This window comes from Apostichopus japonicus, chromosome 14 (genome assembly GCF_037975245.1).
Source record: "Apostichopus japonicus isolate 1M-3 chromosome 14, ASM3797524v1, whole genome shotgun sequence".
NCBI lineage: Eukaryota > Metazoa > Echinodermata > Holothuroidea > Aspidochirotida > Stichopodidae > Apostichopus > Apostichopus japonicus.
The window spans coordinates 17,202,723-17,221,195 of NC_092574.1; the positions used below are offsets into that span (position 1 = coordinate 17,202,723).

General features: G+C 38.1%; 2 protein-coding genes across 4 annotated transcripts in view; both read left to right on the plus strand.

Annotated features, from left to right (window-relative positions):
- Positions 1-231: 231 nt before the first annotated feature.
- Positions 232-8,460, plus strand: LOC139979478 (uncharacterized). The gene is made up of 10 exons (XM_071990312.1): positions 232-503; positions 2,502-2,627; positions 3,136-3,188; positions 3,769-3,913; positions 4,374-4,493; positions 5,042-5,233; positions 5,393-6,119; positions 6,429-6,563; positions 7,121-7,370; positions 7,801-8,460. Exons 1-10 carry the CDS (start codon positions 330-332, stop codon positions 8,312-8,314), a joined length of 2,436 nt encoding a protein of 811 aa, XP_071846413.1. The 5' UTR covers positions 232-329; the 3' UTR covers positions 8,315-8,460.
- A 1,265-nt stretch (positions 8,461-9,725) lies between these two features.
- The window catches only part of LOC139979479 (ATP-dependent RNA helicase A protein-like), a 29,476-nt gene continuing 20,728 nt past the window's right edge, over positions 9,726-18,473 (plus strand). The window contains exons 1-7 of one of the 3 annotated variants that reach the window (XM_071990313.1): positions 9,726-9,910; positions 11,048-11,213; positions 11,592-11,732; positions 13,066-13,180; positions 14,093-14,184; positions 15,345-15,484; positions 17,831-17,877. In XM_071990313.1, coding sequence (XP_071846414.1) covers positions 11,094-11,213; positions 11,592-11,732; positions 13,066-13,180; positions 14,093-14,184; positions 15,345-15,484; positions 17,831-17,877 — 655 coding nt within the window. In that variant the 5' untranslated portion in view covers positions 9,726-9,910; positions 11,048-11,093. Of the gene's footprint in view, positions 9,911-10,035; positions 10,057-11,047; positions 11,214-11,591; positions 11,733-13,065; positions 13,181-14,092; positions 14,185-15,344; positions 15,485-16,629; positions 16,741-17,830; positions 17,878-18,473 lie in introns of those variants that run through there. The other 2 variants (XM_071990314.1, XM_071990315.1) reach the window with 2 other exon arrangements.

The following is an 18,473-nucleotide window of genomic DNA, read 5'->3' on the forward strand; positions in this document are numbered from 1 at the left end:
GATCGTGATACGTGGCGGAGATTAATCACTGAGCATGTCGTATAGACGAGACTCAACCTACTACTACTATAGCACATGAGCCTTTTGCGTCATATGTCCTGGTAACTTAGTAACTTACACAAAACATGGAACGCGCATATCACGCATGTTTGTTCAATATGCAATTTAATTGGTCACTTGGGCTGTGTGACGACATACGTTATACCTGAATACATTATTCCTCGGTAACACAGCAACCGCTATATCATTAGTTGACTAGTTCAGCATTAATACGCATCGCATTGCAATCTACGCTACTAAAGCTTACTTCTATTGGATAAATTCCTTGAATGATTCGCTTCACTTCAATCCTTGGAGCGATCTTCCTCCTATTATTGGCGGAGGGACCGCGAGGTTCTGCTGCCATAACTGTCCCTGACATGTGTTTACGTGTCACTCCGGATGGGATTAGGATTCGTCTCGAGTTGAAACCATCGTTGAACGCAACCAGTAACCTCCACAAGGTGAGAGTAACTTCAACTTCCGGTCAATGTTTGTATGCAAAGTAGGTTAGGTCATGTTGGGAGGGGACGGGAGGCGCCTGCTCTGCAAGATAATAAATTTACAATTGTTTTCAGCTTACACATGTTGAAGTGCATGTTATTCATGCTGTTTGTAAGTTAAGGTCCTTTTCACCGTGTTTAAGCCTAAGTTGGTAACATAAGGTAAGCCAGACAGTCCCTTAATATTGATATATTTGATGCTGTTGATTTGCATAATCTCTTTATTTACTGTACGCAATAAACATTGTCATATAAGTTACATTATCATATTATCATGTACTGTAATGTTCTCCTTGTGTCCTTTACATTTTCATCACGTAATTCAATGTGATCATCGTTCACTTACACATTATCATCGTGCCTTTGTATATTATAACCGTTGAATTATATATCATTATCAACATTTGTTTTCATTATCCTTTTGGCGTTCCATACATGAGTGCCTCCTCTTGTTCCTTACTAAATAGCCGTAGAGATATAGAGTTGGATAGACACCACTTATTTCAAACTCATTATACTATCAGTATTTCCCCCAAATATGCTAGATAGTCAAGAAATACCCACTAAGGTACAAACTTGAACTGTTCAAGCAAGCAATGCATTTACTATTATAACATGTTCCGTCAACTTAATGAAACAATTACATCTGAAAAGTTTCTTAAAGTCTGGGAGTAATTATGAATGTCAGAACCCTCCCCTCCCCCACCCACTCCCAAAAAAAAGGTAACTTTTGAAAGCTTTAGAAGACTTATAACACGATATCATTTTGAGGCCAGACTTTTATTTATTACGCTCCATCGCTTATACATTTAATTAAACAATATGCAAACAATTTAAAGACAATTTATGAATTATCGATTGATAATTCATCACAATCAAGCATGGAAATAATTGTTTTCATGATTAAATTATCTATAATTATTTTCTTCAATTTTATCAACATTTGTGCATGCATTTGCAACAGTTGTTTGTATATTGCATGAAGGTGCGCGTGGTTGGGTTGGGGAGGGGAGAGGTAATGTACGTTGGGGTTCTTCAAAAGTATAGATGGGAACGAATGATAAGGCCATCTATGAGTGCAAATGGTACCACGTGTTTGTATTATGGCTATCAGTATGACAGTTTCAGTTTGTCATGTTTCTCTCAATTGTATATAGTATATTGAATCAGTGGGTACCGTGCACAGCACCTAACAACAAAGTTACATGGGCCATTGTTTATTCAAGTCAAAAGCCCAACTTGGTTCATTGGCGCCATCCGTTGTGACTGTGTGGTGAAAGGGGAAGGGAAGGGGCGTGGCGTAGAAGGAGACCGAGGAGAGGATATAGCTTGATTTTATTCTTGTGTATACTCACTTTATAACGTTAATAAAGTTCGTTCGTTTGTCTGTTCATTTATTCATCGATCCTTCTTCTTCTCACCCATATATCCATCTATCCTTTATTCACTCCATTCGTTCATTCATTCATTCATTCATTCATTCATTCATTCATTCACTCATCCACTCTCTCATACATTCATTCATTCACTCACTCACTCATTCACTCATATATTCATGCATTTTCTGACACAGGCCATTACTTTATTGTTTTCATTACTTTCTTTTGTTCATTCATTGGTCTGTGCGTTCATTTGTCTGTTCATTTATAGATACATCCATCCATCCATCCTTGCTTCCATTCATCCATATATCTATCCATTGTTCTATGCACTTTATTCTTTCACTCACTCATTCATTCATTCACTCACTCGTAAATTCACTCATTCATTCATTTTCTGACACCAGGCCATTACTTTAATTTTTCATTACTTCCTTCGTTCATTCATCGGTTTGTGCGTTCATTTGTCCCTTCATTTATAGATACATCCATCCTTCCTTCTATTCATCCATATCCTTCAATCCATTGTTCTATTCACTTCATTCTTTCACTCACTCATTCATTCATTTTCTGACATCAGGCCTTGGACCTTACGAATGTGAGATGTTGCAACGATCCTCGTAAGACATGTTCCCCTCCTCGACCTCTGGCTCTCTCCTTTGACAATGTTCTATCTCTTGTTCAGTATCCCATCAGACCAACGTCGGTAGGTCTTTATACTCTTTCAATCGTTTCTATCCAGCCAAACTGTTATACATCTATATAACTTTCCAAAAAGTCTATCCCTATTGTAATATACTGTATCTAATCTCTATGCTTTACATATGTACTATAGTTTGTAGTAGCACTGCGCTAATTTAGGATTTATATATAAATGCACAAAATTATCATTCCTTAAGATATGTCTGGATGGAGGGTGAGCTAGCGCACTCTGGTAGGGCGGGGGGGGGGGGGGGTGGGCAGGGTGTTGCTTAATGGCCTTTTATTATGTTATGTTCCATCACTCAATTTCATGGTCATTATTAGCACTTTTTGCTGTTGCTCGTTGCTTCATCTTTCTTTCACCCTTATTCACCTAAATCCTAAGATTGCAACCAACAGTTCGTACTTCTTCACATTTCGGCAAAGGGATGGGGGACGGGACTTAGTAAATGTGGTTATCATCCTTAATATTCGTGACAAATAGCGTACTATGATTCATTGTATTTTGGTAGATGGCGGTCAACAACAGAATGAATTCGGATTTTGATTTCCGGCATGATCTGTGGTACGTATAAAGTTGAATATGAGTATGTGATTCAAGTGCAATAGTTGCAGTACAAAGACATTACTGTTGTTTGCTTTGCCCATCCCAACCACTCACACACCCACCCTGCCCCTTCATACCCCTTCAATAACGAACACTATAAAAGCCGTTTCAAATTGATATCGAGTTTGGGCTAACATTTAAAAATTATCTACAATAACAAGTTAACCGCTCTTGCACTTCAAATAGATTTCATACAATTTTTATTATTTGAACGTAGTCTTGGCAATGTTCTTGCAGGTCTATTACGATTCTATCCAAGAAATTAACTCTCCCTCGTTCCTTAACACTGACCCGGAACCCTTATTGTATTTACTGGCATGAATTCGCAATGGATAGGCCATCATTTCAAGAATAAGTCATATCGCTATGTTCGATTCATCATATACCGGCATTTACCAAAAAGATATCAATTTATAAGCTTATACTTCTATTTTAGAGAAAGAGAAGCTTTTGCCAGTCTGTCATATTCTTCATTTTCGTCTTTGTTATTAATTTCTTGCTTTATTTCTTTCTCTTCTCCCCCCCCCTCCCCCATCAGGTATTCTCTTTATGAGTTTGAACAGCCATTCCTGAATCAATCCTTTGACCTCCGCTTGACCCTTGACCTACCCGACGCTGGTGCTCTGGACGTTTTTGCCCGACTAGATTTGAAACACAAATTTAGGACTGTAAAACAAGCTGAGGTAGGTTTGGGTTGTGTGACCCGGTGCAATATGCGTGGTTTTAAGGTAATATCCCATAACAACGAATGATGAGGTCAGTCAAAATAGTTCCACATACCAGTAATAAGAACTGTTATTTGTTATTTGAGGAAATCCTGAATTTTCTTTTGTTTTTAATCTGTTTATGTTATTCGTAAATTCCTAAGTTTTCCAAAGAAATGATTCATGTTTATCGATCAAATTGAAGTATACCACATTTTATGTTTTTATTGCTTATATGTTATATTCATTTTACTTGTAAATTTCTCTACTGTTCATATAAATACATATACTTTAAAAAAAGAAGAAGATGTACTGCACTATGGTCATAACACACGTGATAGGCACATGACCACATTCATGATTTAGAATGGTCAGGCTTGATATGACTCAAATGGTGCTTTTCTCGTGACATTTCTTCTTTAACCATTTCAATTGTTAGACAATTACGTCAGTGAGAATGCATCCACGGCCACCACTTGGTGAAGACTTCTTCAGGACCAACCAGTTTCTCCTAATTCCAGAGATGGCTGCTGATGACAACGAAAACAGACAAATAACAGTGAGAGTGGAAATATGTTATAATATTTATTACTCAGACCTGCAAATTGTATGACATGTTCTCTTCTTTTTGTTTACATTTCATTTTAATAGGCTACAGACAAAAGAGGTAAAGAATATCTGGGGACGAGGGAATGTAGTAGGGTGAGGGGGGGGGGCAGCAGGTGATATGTTGAAACAGCTCGATCGGAACCGGAAAGTTGAGTTGAAGCGAAGACCTGTGGACTTCACATTATTAAGTGAAAACAGTAAACCGGTTAACTTCTAACTGGTAACATGGCGCCGATATACTTCATACGTCTTCCCTGCATCTATTGGAGTAAGATACAATTGTACAATTAATTGTTTTGAAATAACTCTTTCACTCGCTTATGAATATAGTCTACAATACAGACATGGGACATGTCGGGAATAAGGAGGGAATAGGGGCAACAATTTTCTTAAAGAAGAAGCAATATGAGTACATTTGTCAGTATAGGCCTAAGATATCTTACAATTGATTAATGGAAGGATTCTCTACGCTAGATTTTTATTAATTGCTATATTCAGGCTGACCAAAAGGAGTACTTGGTTCTCACCCAGTCACCGACCAACGATATCCCTGACGACCCGAATTACTTTGACGAGAAATCTCAGTGCTATATTGATGTCGACCAGCTCCCGTATCCGAAACAACCATGCGTGAACTATACCATCTTACACAGCAGTAAAATCTCGCATGACGTGTTTAGTGAGAATAGGGTATGATGTCATTGCTTTATGTTGCCTAATGAGCTCACCATATAACTTGACATAAATATTCAGATAAAGCAAGTTTAATCAGCACTAAGTATAATAATATTATGCTTTATAATCAACAGCTTCTCAAAAATCATTTTTAAACCTCTTTCTACAAAACAGTTTGGACAAGCACGGAATCAGTCGACACAGTGCACTCTACACTCTTCTCATGGATCATTGACCGACCCACAGTCCATCTCACGTGACCCAAAAGATGTTGCATTCAACTCCCAAGAGTCGATCTTCCTTTCTATATCCATCGATTTTGGAAGTGGAAATAAGATCTCGCTAGCTGAGTTGCCAAATGAGATTCGGGAACAGACCAAGATTCTGGCTGTGTTGATTCGCAATACGATGGGGGCATCCGTCAACTACATGTTAGACAATCTCATGCACGTCATATGGAGCTGCATCGCTACAATCAGTCGAGAAGTTGATCTCCAAGTCCAACGTTTACTGGCGAATCTCGATTTGCACAAAGCGAAGTGGTTAGCTATCGTCGATGGTTATTACACCTTGAAGGATCGTCTCTGTTACGTCATTTATGTCTTTGACCTATATGTATCTACCATCAAATACATCGCTCACATCTTAGCACCATGGGTAGACTTGTGGTTATACTTTGTTGATATGATTACCATTCATGTCGATGAGTTGTCAGCTTTCGTTCATAGCTTCTGTTATTTCGACCGGATTCCAATCGAGAAATCAATTTATCATCGATGGAATACGACTTGGTCAACAGTTACTAGTATTGAACCTGACATGGAGACTTATCAACTGAAGGACGCCCTCTATGACATCAACAGAACCATCCTACTGTCTGCTCTCGCCAACAGTGTTATTGGTAAGTTTATTTCTTACATTTCAGACAATAAGGTGGTTTCTTTTTATTGAAGGAGAGGTCGGGTGGGGGGGGGGGGGTTCTATTATTAAAGAAAGAAGAAACACACTTTACATGTCGTGAGTACATGTTTTGGTATTATTCCATCTCGATTTAGAGGTGGATTGATAATAACCTAATGAGATGTGGAGAAGGAGCTGGTCATCGTTCATTCAAAGGAAATTGGCCAAGTCTCCATCGTCACGTGTTTATAGCCTCTAAGGAAGATGAGGTAGGCCATGCTGACGTGTAAATACTCTCTTATTTCTTTAGGCTTGGTCACCATCGTAAGCCTGCTACTCTGCCTCAAATTGACTACAACCAGGAACTCTTCTCAGCCATCTGGACGAGTTTCTTGCAATGATGTGATCGTTTCTCCAACTGACAACACTGCCTCCGTTGACCTTGGTAAGATTATTAACAACATTAAACTAACAGGAATAATTTAGGCGCGGATCCGTGGACCCATCGACCCACACAAACAATTTAAAGCAGTAATTGGAACCCTGTGTATGTAGATTTAATTATAGACCTAATTTATGGTTCATTTATATTTCATGTCTACAACGTTATTTTATCTTGGGGAGGCCACACACCACCCCCTGAATGGGAGTCGGCTTCGAAGACCTCATGAGGGGCTACAACCAATCCATTTCAAAATCTGCGATCCACCCCTGGAATTATGCTGTAGCCTACTATATAAAGTGGTTACGACCTACAACAAAGGTCAACGTAACTGCGAGAACTTACTTATGTTAATGAGCTCTTTCATGAAATTAATTAATGAGATGGAATGATATAATGTCAAAAGTCATTAATAAATAAAACATGCTAGTATACTGATACCGCGATAGTAGAACTTTTAATAGTTTCTGAATTAATTTTACTACTTATATTCTATCCCAATTTCCACATGGCGTTTTGCATTTATAAAATGGAAACAATTTTTATTTTAAATTTGGTAGACACCGATATAACAGGCGACACCGACACCGAAGAAACCGAGACATTTGTCACTCCCCTGCTGACACCGCGAGACTCATCTTCGTCAACTGGTGTAGACTTTACATGCAGGATGAAGGTCTTACTCAAAAAGTCTGCTTCTGAGGGTTGGCTCAGTCACCTAATGAAATCGAAAGACAGTGATGATATGTTGGCCAGATGTCTGTCGGAACGTGACGTCACTCTCAGCAAGTATGGCAAGAAGACACAGAGGTAATATAGAAATGTGACGCCACGATGAAGGGATGACGACAGGGTGGGGAGGGTTAAACCCAAAGGTTCCCAAATAGGTATAGATGCACATCAAATCATTGGCTCACCAACTTAACCACACACATGCTCGTATACAGAAGTCTGATAAAACCCCTATAACTCGACTGTCGGGACCACGCTGTCGATATTCGTCAAGACCCATTGTAGTTTTTACTTGAGCAGCGTGAAGTTTGCTCTTGGGTGGACTGGGGGTTCTTTGTCACCGACTTTCTGTAATTGAGCATGTTGTAGAGTTAGTGCGAGGTGGAAAAGTGATAAAAAGGCATGTCATGTAGAAATAACTCGTTTTTCCTCCTGTGTAGCGATGCCACTGAACGTGTTTTCTTAATTGATTCTGTGCATAACGAAATATTTGTACCTTTTCTTGTAGCTCCATCATTAGTGCTAGCTACATAACAACTCTACTCCGTGACGATGACGTCAACAGTGCCTCTGGATCGGAGATGAGCAGCAATGAGACACTATCGACTTACTTATCAGACGATTATGACGGTTCTCTTACATCAGCCGACTTCTCATCTCACAGTCTCTCGTCCTCTTCAGCCTCCTCCGTCAGCCTCGCATCCTCATCCACTGCTTCCTCCATCAGCCTGCCTCCCTCTGCCGTCGCCATCACTGAGGCAACACTGGCCAATGGTGACGCCGCTAACATCCAACTGGACGAGCCCACTCCTGCCGTCTCTGAATGTATCGCTGAAATAGGCAACGATATCACCGAAACCGTCAACATCGACATGCCGTTGAATCATCGCGATCTTCACACCGAGATAACCGAACAACTAACCGGTACCGGAAATCTTCCAAACGGTCTCTTCTACCCGAATCTCGAAGAAACATTGCTTTTCCTTTCTCTTACATTGTTTAAAAATAATTTTTTTAATTGAGTGTCATGTTACATTTTTTTATTTTTTTCCAAAACCTAAAACTTATTAATCATTTTTTTTATCTAAAATTTATTTACCAAAAATTTATTTACCAAAAATTTATTTACCAAAAATTTATTTACCAAAAATTTATTTACTAAAAATTTATTTACTAAAAATTTATTTACCAAAAATTTATTTACCAAAAATTTATTTACCAAAAACTTATTTTTTTGTATGAGTCTACTATAAATAAATTGATAAAAACTATGTTGTTTCGTGTTTTGTTCTTTTTCATTTGTATTTTGTTATCTCACGAAATTTTGCGGCCTTATCTTCCATTATTGCTCCCTATGCCCTCTTGACCTAACTTAATAATGATTAAAGGCAAAAGTAAGTCTACAATGCACGTGGAGGCGCACAACACTTACAGAATAGCGGCACGCCTATATTAATTTCAAAGGACAATGAAGTAGGCCCAATTTAGTTTACAGAGGCATGGTCGAATTTATTATCTTTGGATGTATAAAATTGACAAAACGAGGACATTGGCCCTATGCGTCATAGTAAATTCATCCATCCATCTGTTAGAGGACCCTTCATCCATATGAAAACAGTTTTTAAACTGAGGCGTTATTAGAACGTATCCATGAGCATGTGCACACAAATGTTTTCAGGGCAGACAGAGAGAGGGCGGGAGGGGCGGGGGTCAGACCGCCGATTGTAAATGTTCTCTTCATATTGAACACCTCTAAATCTGGCCTTATAGCCTGCATGTCATCAGTATTGTCATCCAATATGCTACCAACCAAGTAGCTATTTGTCACTATGAACTACAAGTACAACCACTCTCAAGTTCATTTCCCCAAATTGAGACATCTAGCTGTTTCCTAATTCAACAATTCCCAATGACATGGAATCACTTGAAACATATTAGCAAGTTACCAACATAAAAATGGTACAGCTATAATGGTGACATATGACTAACTGGTATATATAATAGGCTTAAGTGCGGCTACCGTCAAGATGGTTTCGAGGGAGTTTAATTTAAACTTAAGGGACTACATGAAATATGAAGGGAAAAAATCATTTGATGATACCAATTTTCCGTGAGACTTCCTTATTCAGTTGCTGTCACCATGTAAACCTATGAATATGCTTATACCTTGCAATTAATTACTGATTCTAAAATTGTCACAAGATGATGAAAAGAGTTTTGAAACCTTGTGGTCATGTGAAGTATATGATGCTAAGCAATTACATTGGCTAAATATAGCAAAACCTCCAGGCTCTTTACACAACCGTTTTTTCATCAACAAATATATATTGCGTGTAACAGCACGCACGCATACTAAAGCTCCAATTGCTGCTTTGGCGATATTAATTTGTGATTGTCCCTCATATACGAGGAAATGTTCTTTTATTTGCTCAATTGGCGCTCCATATTTTGAAAGGCCTAAGATAGATAAGGGATTCAAGGGATTCCCCTGGCCTAAAATTGATTATTGATTGCCTATGTTGGTCTTTCTCAAGAGGCAATACTGACGGCCAAAGAAATTTAACAGTTAATTTCTTTGCAAATACATTACATGTTATACAACGTGCCGAATTGTACAGGTCTGGTTTAGCAGTGCGCTGCATTTTATTTTCATGAGTAGCCTAAGTCTTCGTTAGGCCTAGCCTTCGTTTATTAGGTCCGCCTGACATTAGGCTAGCCTAGGCCTAGACTTCTTACTCTGGAAGCCCTTTCCCTCGCCTAATGGGTATTTTACAGCAACAACTTTAACACCTTTGTGAAACCAAGGAGTGGCTCAGTCACAGTGAACCAAGTATAATTAGGCCTAGTCCTTGTTCTTATTTTGAGAACCACACAACATTTAATGTTGGGAGTTTTCATAAACATGACAAACTCAGATCTGTTCTGGGGTGGAGGGGCAGTTGCAGTGGTGATACTGATAGAGCCTGTCAACAGAGATTAATGAAAAGGTTTGAAAGTGGTAAGGTCACTGAGCCTCAGATCTGACGTGGAGGCTCAGTTGCAGTGGGGCTGTACAGGTTTCATTTTAAGAATGACATACAGTAACAGTCATAACATGAAAGTTTTCATACAAATGACATTGTCTGAGACTGAGCCTCCATACCGAGGTGGAGGTGCTTGTGAAAGTGGTGATACTGATTGAGTCCAAAACTATGGTAGTTTAATGTTGACTGCATGTACAGAGAATATTACATAACAATGTTTAAGTCCACTGAGGCTCCATCCTATAGTATTGTGGAGGTGCAGTGAGGAATCACATTGGCGGGGTATTCTCCTTAAATTGAGTTACAGCCTACCAAAAGGGAGGCGTATATGTTGTGTTCTAACGCTTAATTTGAGTTCAGTGACATTTTTATTGTTTGAACCATGATATGACTCAGCCTAGCATAGCTCATAGTACTCATCGAACTAAAATTCTCAAAATAGAAGAAAGCATTGTCAAGAAACTTACTGTAAATTAATGCCATTTGGATGTATTTCTGTGGCTGATTTGAATTTCAATGTGGACCTAGCCTAGGCCTCTATAGCCTAAGTCTGTTTCTTTTATTCACTTTAATCTGCTTATTTTACCATAGCCTAAGTCAAGAAGCAATAAGAACAAACTTTTGACAACAAATTTGTGAAATATTTAACAGTCCATCAGTGGGTTGGTTGCAACCATTGGACGATATGAGACATTGTCTCATGTCACATTCTTTCTTTCTCCCACCTGACAGAGTTTCTCCTTTTTGAGTTGAGAGTTAAGATTGTTTGTGCCTCACCATGTCGGGAGAACTGAAGAGTTTCCTACATATGTGGTGTCAGTCTAAGGGTGTTCCATTTCCTACCTACGATACAAAGCCGTCTGGAGGTTCTAAGCATCGTCAGAGATTCCTGTGTGAGGTTTGTAATTTTTTACAATTGATTATCACAAAATTTTGAATTATTAATGCACTGTACATGGCAACCCTTGGGCCTAAATATTGAATACATCAAAGCAGGCACCTTCTAAGGTAAAATGATATAAAATGTAGGCTTTTTTAAAGGAATAGAAATTGAATACCAATTGCTGAGGTGGGCACTAAAGTTCAGTAAAACAAGTCGGAAACCTCAGAAATAGCCCTGTATGTATGTGTCTTGGGTGTTTTTCCACATCGTTTGTAAGTTTTAAAACTGAGTGAAAAACCGTCAATGAACTATCTAAACTTTCGACTTTGGTATTGTTACTGTTTTCCGTTTTTTACTGTTGATGATAAAGCTATATCAATACTTCTCTCCTAGCTGAGAATGGAAGGCTACACATATGTAGGAGTAGGCAATTCTACCAGCAAGAAAGATGCTCAGTTTAACGCAGTGAAAGATTTCTTGAACTACTTTGTGAGGGAAGGTTATATCAAGGCCTCTGATGTTCCACAGCTACAGGTGAGTTTAAAATTGAAAATTGAAGCAGGCCGTCAGATTTTATCAAACATTTTCTGCATGGGGTGTCCTTTAGCTCAACAGTTGTGGTAATAAGGGAATAATTTAAAGTTTGTGTCGCATGTTTTTTAAGCTCTTAATTTTCTCACTTAGAAAATACAAGGGAATAATTTAAAGTTTGTGTCGCAGGTTTTTTAAGCTCTGAATTTTCTCACTTAGAATATACAATGATTGCTGTTCAGAGAACTGCTCTACATCTTTGCACTTGTGTAGCAATCTGACCAAATTGCATAGCATTTTGTGATACCAGATATGTTAGTCACTGGTAGCCATTTTGCGATGTGATACCAGAGATATTATTCCTTGGTAGTCCTACTTTACATCCTGGAGTTCCAGCTGTGGCTTTATTCCTTCCCCACTAACCCAGTCATGCACTATTCAGATTTCAGATAATCTGTTTAGAGCATTTAATGGGGTGCAGTATAAATGCATGACACAGTTGCTCAATACTTGCCCTACAATCACAGAGCTAACTAGGCACCCAAGAGCTTCTGTAATTTCCAAACTGCATTTCACCTTAAGGTATATGTAACTGTGGGCATTTGTGACTTGTGACTCTAAATCAGTGGTGGGCAGGAAATTGATCTGGTGGGTTGTAGTGAAAGTAAAACTTTAGGATGCATCTCTTCCCAACAAGTGACATAATGGGACACATGACATTGATCATTATATGATTGGGAGTAAACCAGAAAGTCCCGAATGGTCGTCAGTCAGTTACAGTATGTTGCTGAAATATCCCATCACTGGCAGGAACTATATGCAAATTCCTCATTGCTGAAATTATGCATATTTCATGACCATAGATTAAGGTTTTGTGGGGCCACATTAATAAGGTTTGTGGGTCGTTTCTTGTCAGCTGCAGAAAGAATGTTTACTGTGTCGCATTTTGAACACCTACAGTATGCTCTAAATCAGTCAATGACTAAGGCTTTCCATGCATGGGAATGACTGAGTCTGTGAGGAAGTTTAAAACAGAAATAGTTGCAACAAAATAAAATTAAGGGTGGGGGTGGCGGAGGGGGGAATCTTCATGAAGTTCTTTGTGTGAAGTTGTTTATCAAATAGGTTGAAATAGTTACATTTGTGTACATATGTGGTTTCCAAGTTTCGCAAACAAACTGTTAAAAATTTGCACATTTCAGTATTTAAGGAAATCTACTCTTTATTACTCTACATTTCTGTATGATTATTAATGAACTACCCTTAAGTCATTTGAAGGTCATAGAATTTTCTGTATTTTATTTACATTTGCTGTGGCATCATTTTTTCTCATCAGACGGCTGCACCCCCTTCTCTCACCGAAGGTCCTTCAGACTTGCCCTCTGGCATTGCTCCAGCACCCCATCAGGCTCTAGGGAGTCAGATGGGATACTCCAATGAGGGAGTAACAGGTTGGTTGTTGCATCCTCCAATATTTAACGTTCCCATAGGAAAATTACACAATGTAAACATTTTGCTGGAATTTGCATAATTAGAAAGGTTATCAGTATAGCCTGCATATATGCTAGAGAGTCAACAAATGGTCACACATCTTCACACTTCAACAAGCGTTTCCACAGCCACGTTTAAAGCATTTTACGATGACGGAAGAATCGTTCTCGAATTTCATGCTTTCAATTGTCTGGAAGTAATTTGGAGTGGTATCAACCAAACAAGTACAGCTTCTACAGTTGTTATCACGGTGAAATGTAGAGGCAAATACTGGTGGTGTTTAAAGATGAATATTCTAAGTTAATTACCAACAGCTTGTTGTACAGTAAGTTTCTGGCCTGGGTTACAGTAAGCAGTCTTAGAGATACTCTCTTTTAGATCGTAGCATGTGTTGGATTGTACCAATCGATACCCACGGATCTCTCGTAGGCCTAAATCATCTCTTTCAGGACTGATAGGTGGCCTATCTTGTTCTCTTGTGACTTTTTTTCTTGGTTCTTTGACAAACACTGAACACATCATAGACATAGGTCCACATCAATAATCCTCCAATGTTTGTTAACAGTTTATGAGTCATTACATGATGGATACCCTAATGCTTATTTGTCTGGTGTGGATGTGGCATTCCTCATTAGTCTCTGATGCTCACCAAAAAGAAAAGGCTTGATACAAACCGGTGGTAAACCATAATTACCAGATGGATAGGGTTTTATATACCTGGCTCTGTTGCCTTCTTTACTTTTGTATTCAATTAGCCTCAAACAGGATCTGTCCCTGGATAGAAAATTGTTTTGTATTGTTGACCACAGATTTTGTCTCACAGATTCCCGCCTTTTGTTTTTATTATGATTTTTTTTATCAACATTTTGCAGGTTCTGGTCCAAGTGAGGGAGATGGTAACTATGTGCCGTCTTATCAACAGAACTTCTTCGACCGACAGATGGAGAAGAGAAATCTAGAAGAGGTTTGACTTAATGCTACATTAATCTTTCAAATCCATGACAAGTAAATTTGAGTAAAGACTTTGACAGTGCTTTTCTGCTTAAGTTTCAAATATCCCCTTAAAATCACTTTTATTGTGCAACATAGGCTGTTATCATTGAGAGGCTTGGCTGAGAGCTCTTTCAAAACTTTAAAGAGTCTACTTTTGGTTTGATTTAAAGTATACTTTTGTCAGTTTTAATGTCATACTGTGGGTAGTTATTGTAGCCATATTTGGGGATGAGGGGGGTGGGGGGGGTTGGTTTCAATGTCTACCAAATTCTGAACAGACATTCATGTTTGACCAACAGCCGAGTATTAATTTAATTTCAACCTGATCTATAGTATAAAATAGCAAGCAGGATGCCTCAAAGGTCATCAGCCTTGGTAGCAAAGTAAACTTGTAAAAGACCAGAGGGTATAGTCTAAAACCTCCTACCTACCATACCACAACATATGCTGCTTCATCCTTAGATGAACTAATATTACAAACACAGTTGATAAATGACAGCTGTGTGCCTTGGACAGTTTCATTTTTAGACTCCCATGTGTGTAGATGAAGATTACTACAGTGAGAACTGACCAATGCAAGGCTGCAGAACTTAAATAAGAAGTGAAACTATCATAGAAGGGTAGTATCCAAAATTTCAGGTTCAGTCATGAAATTTCATCAGGCACAGATCCAGGGGTGTGTGTGGAGGGGGGGGGGGGGAGGGTGGGGGTGTATGGACACCCACCCCTTTTTTAAACACCACAAAGAAATAAAATTAGATGTTTAATATCAAAACCTTGCATGTAGATCTAAATTATGTAGACCTAATTTATTGCATAGATTTGCCCTATGAATGTTCCACTTCCCGTCTAAAATTTCATTTTAAAAATTTTTATCTTCTGGGAGAGGACCTCAACACCCCTCTACATGGGAATCTGCTTGGTACCCAAACTTTACTGCCCTCAGAATGTACCATTCCTGTCTAAAATTTCATTTTTTTTGCCCTTGTTTCTTCTTCTGGGAATTTGCTTCGTGCCCTGACCCCAGGGCCACACACCGCTCCTTTGTAAACACCTGGATCCGACCCTGTTCATAAATGATCTGTAGGTTTATAATGACTCGGATATATGTCTTCAATCCCTTATTATTAGGGAGAAGGATTGGATTTGAATGCCGGTATTCACGGCAATTGGACTCTACAGAACGCCAAATCTCGACTTCATCAGTACCTCCAGATGAACAAGATAAACACAGACTACATGTACAAAATGATGGGACAGGATCATACGAGGTAAACCAGAGCAGGATAACAAAGCTTATTAGCGAATGGTTTTAGTCCATGTGGTTCATGCCATTGTAGCTGAAAAAATAAAGAAATATGGCACCTGCAAAGTACCAATTGTTTGATTCATTCCTTGGTTCACATTGATCTTATGTGAACCAAAGAATGAATTTGCATCAGGTACCATAATCTATTCACTATTCCTTCGTAACATTTTAATGATGGACTACGTTGATTGGTTGCCTCATTCCTTAGTTCATATTATTCCTCTATGAACCAAAGAATGAGGGATTGAACCTCAAAACTGCAACAGTCTGGCTTGTTCAACCGCTTATATCCATTTTGTTCCTTGCTGTTAATCTTTGATGGGCCAAAAAAAAGTTGACGTAATGCCATTCTTTGGTTCACAAAAGATTATTGCGAAGCAAAGAATGAGCAGTTTTTATCATCGCTACAGCCTGACCTGCTCATGTTATCGTCACCTATTTACCGTTGTGTCCTTTGCGGTAAATTTGTGATGAAAAATATGTTGTTTTTCTTTTGACCTCATTCTTTGGTTTACATATATTGATGTAAACCAAAGAATGAACAGAACATCACCACCACAGTGCTTGCCATAAAAAACGTGAAATTTTACAGTGACAGATTTGATGATGAAGTACCATTCACTGTACGATTTGATCTAGAGAGCCGAATTGGTGTTCACATTAGAGTCTGGGGAGTATCGACAATTAATGGTGCTAACTTTGTGGTGTTACACCAAACAAGTCACCCACAGAGTCAGCACTGATATACATTCACTCACATTAGAGTCTGGGGAGTATTGATAATTAGTGGTGCTAACTTTGTGGTGTTACATCAAGCAAGTCACCCACAAAGTCAGCACTGATAAACAGTAATTCTCAGACTTTCATGTGACACAAAATGAAAATGTTAAGTGCCATACCAGACTTGTCATAATGTATATATATATATATATATATATATATATATAGATTATATATATATAGATTGTGTGAACCTTGAACTCTGCGATTTCACTAAATGATTCCTTCTATTGAGTGAATTACATATGGCTGTACCCTTTTCAGAAAGTGTCTTTTAGTGGAGCAGGATTCATACTACTCATCATAACAGAGAGGATGGTCACTTATTTGTGTGCATTCTTGTAGATGTTGTTAAGAGCACTGAATTATTCCTTTGGGAAGAGCAAGACAGAGGATGAGATGCATTGCAGCACTGTGGTGGTGATTGGAAATGTTATGGTCAGTCCTGTAAAGTCAACATTACATACAATTGTTATAATACAGCATAAAAACCTGATAATGTGCATTTACCAAACATTACTTAATTGTTTATATTTCAAGTATTTAAAGAAGCCTGGTAGCATTTGCGAGGTTAGCCGTTGATTTACTTACCAGAGCACCGGCCAAAGTGTTTTAATAATCGTTTCCTTGAAGTCTTTAAACACATCTTTGAAACCCAGATATTTTGTTACATTTCAAAACGAGCATTAAGACCTTAAACCGAGGCCTACAACACACTGTAGATATACCTATGTTACCAATGTCATATGAAACAGCATAATTTAGTAAATATTTTAGATTAGAAATCAGGGAGGCATTTGTTGCTGTGATTGACCAGTATTAATATGGATAGTCCAGATGAAACTTAATTATTGACTGATGAAAAGAGGTACATATTCTGAGCATCCTGGTGAAGTTTGCATTAAATTCATTACATTTTCCAGATAACAGAAATTTGAAGTTGTGATGTCATAGGAATCACACTGAAAAAAAAATTTCTTTCTTTTTTATCTTTATATTTTACCTTCCAATATCCCACTTAAAAATTGAGATGCACTCAATATGAATATGCCTTAGTCATTTGTTAACTATGTAACTTCACATCCTCTTACTGAGGTAAAAGTTAGATCCCTATCCAATCCAAATGTCAATTCAGTGAAGTAAAAGTTTAAAAGAAAAATGGTTGTCATTGTATAACTATGACATCACACCTGTTTGCTTCAAGTTCACTGATGGTATCTGTGACAATTTCAATTATCGATATCTCGATACAGCTATGCAGGAATTGTCACATTTCTTATGCAAGGAGAAGACCATCCTTGATGCAATTTGGGATAAAGATTGCAGATTTAGTTTAAAAAATTTATATCCTTTGTTTACAAATAATATTATCAATAACTAGTAATGTAAACAAGGTGTATTTTTTGCCATGTCGTTTTTGGAGAAATTGCTCTATGAATCTTGGATTTAACCTTTAAGAAGTTTGAGAATCTGATAGCTTATTTGTAATTTCTTGATCTGATGAAATCACTGTCATTCCTCTGGACAGATCATTTGTTGCAGAGATGTCCTTCTATGTTCCAAGACTCAGAAGAAGTAAGTTTAATTACCTTTTGTTAACTTTTGTCCTTGAGTCAGGGGCTTCTGTGAATAAGGAAGTTTGTTTTCAAATATGCCAACAGACATAAATTGTGAGGAACAACTTGGCACCAGATAAATCTTATCGTATACAGCTAATCCTATACAGCTTACCCTATACAGCTAATCCAATACAGATAATCCTATACAACCAATTATCAAACAGTCTGTATTGAATAAACTTATAATTAATCCATTTCTTGAGGTCCACTGACCTCCAAAATGTGTCCTGGTGGTTTATAATGGTCACATAAAATTTGATGAATTTTCATAGTCAGCAAGTCATTGGGAGCCCCTGCCCCATGCCTATTGGAAGACCTCACATAAAAGGCTGTTGATGTCTTAAAGGAATCTCTCTGTCCCAACGATTTAGCATGTCCCGTGTATTTGTAGGTTAAATTCAGTCTGTCTGTCACAACTTTGTGTTTCTCTTTTCAAGTTACATGAACAATTAGTTATTTTACCTTAATGAAGCTACATATACTGCTTTCAAAATTGTACAGCTGGGTGAGTCGATGAAGAGTCAGATAATTCCAACACCTGTTCATGTTTTC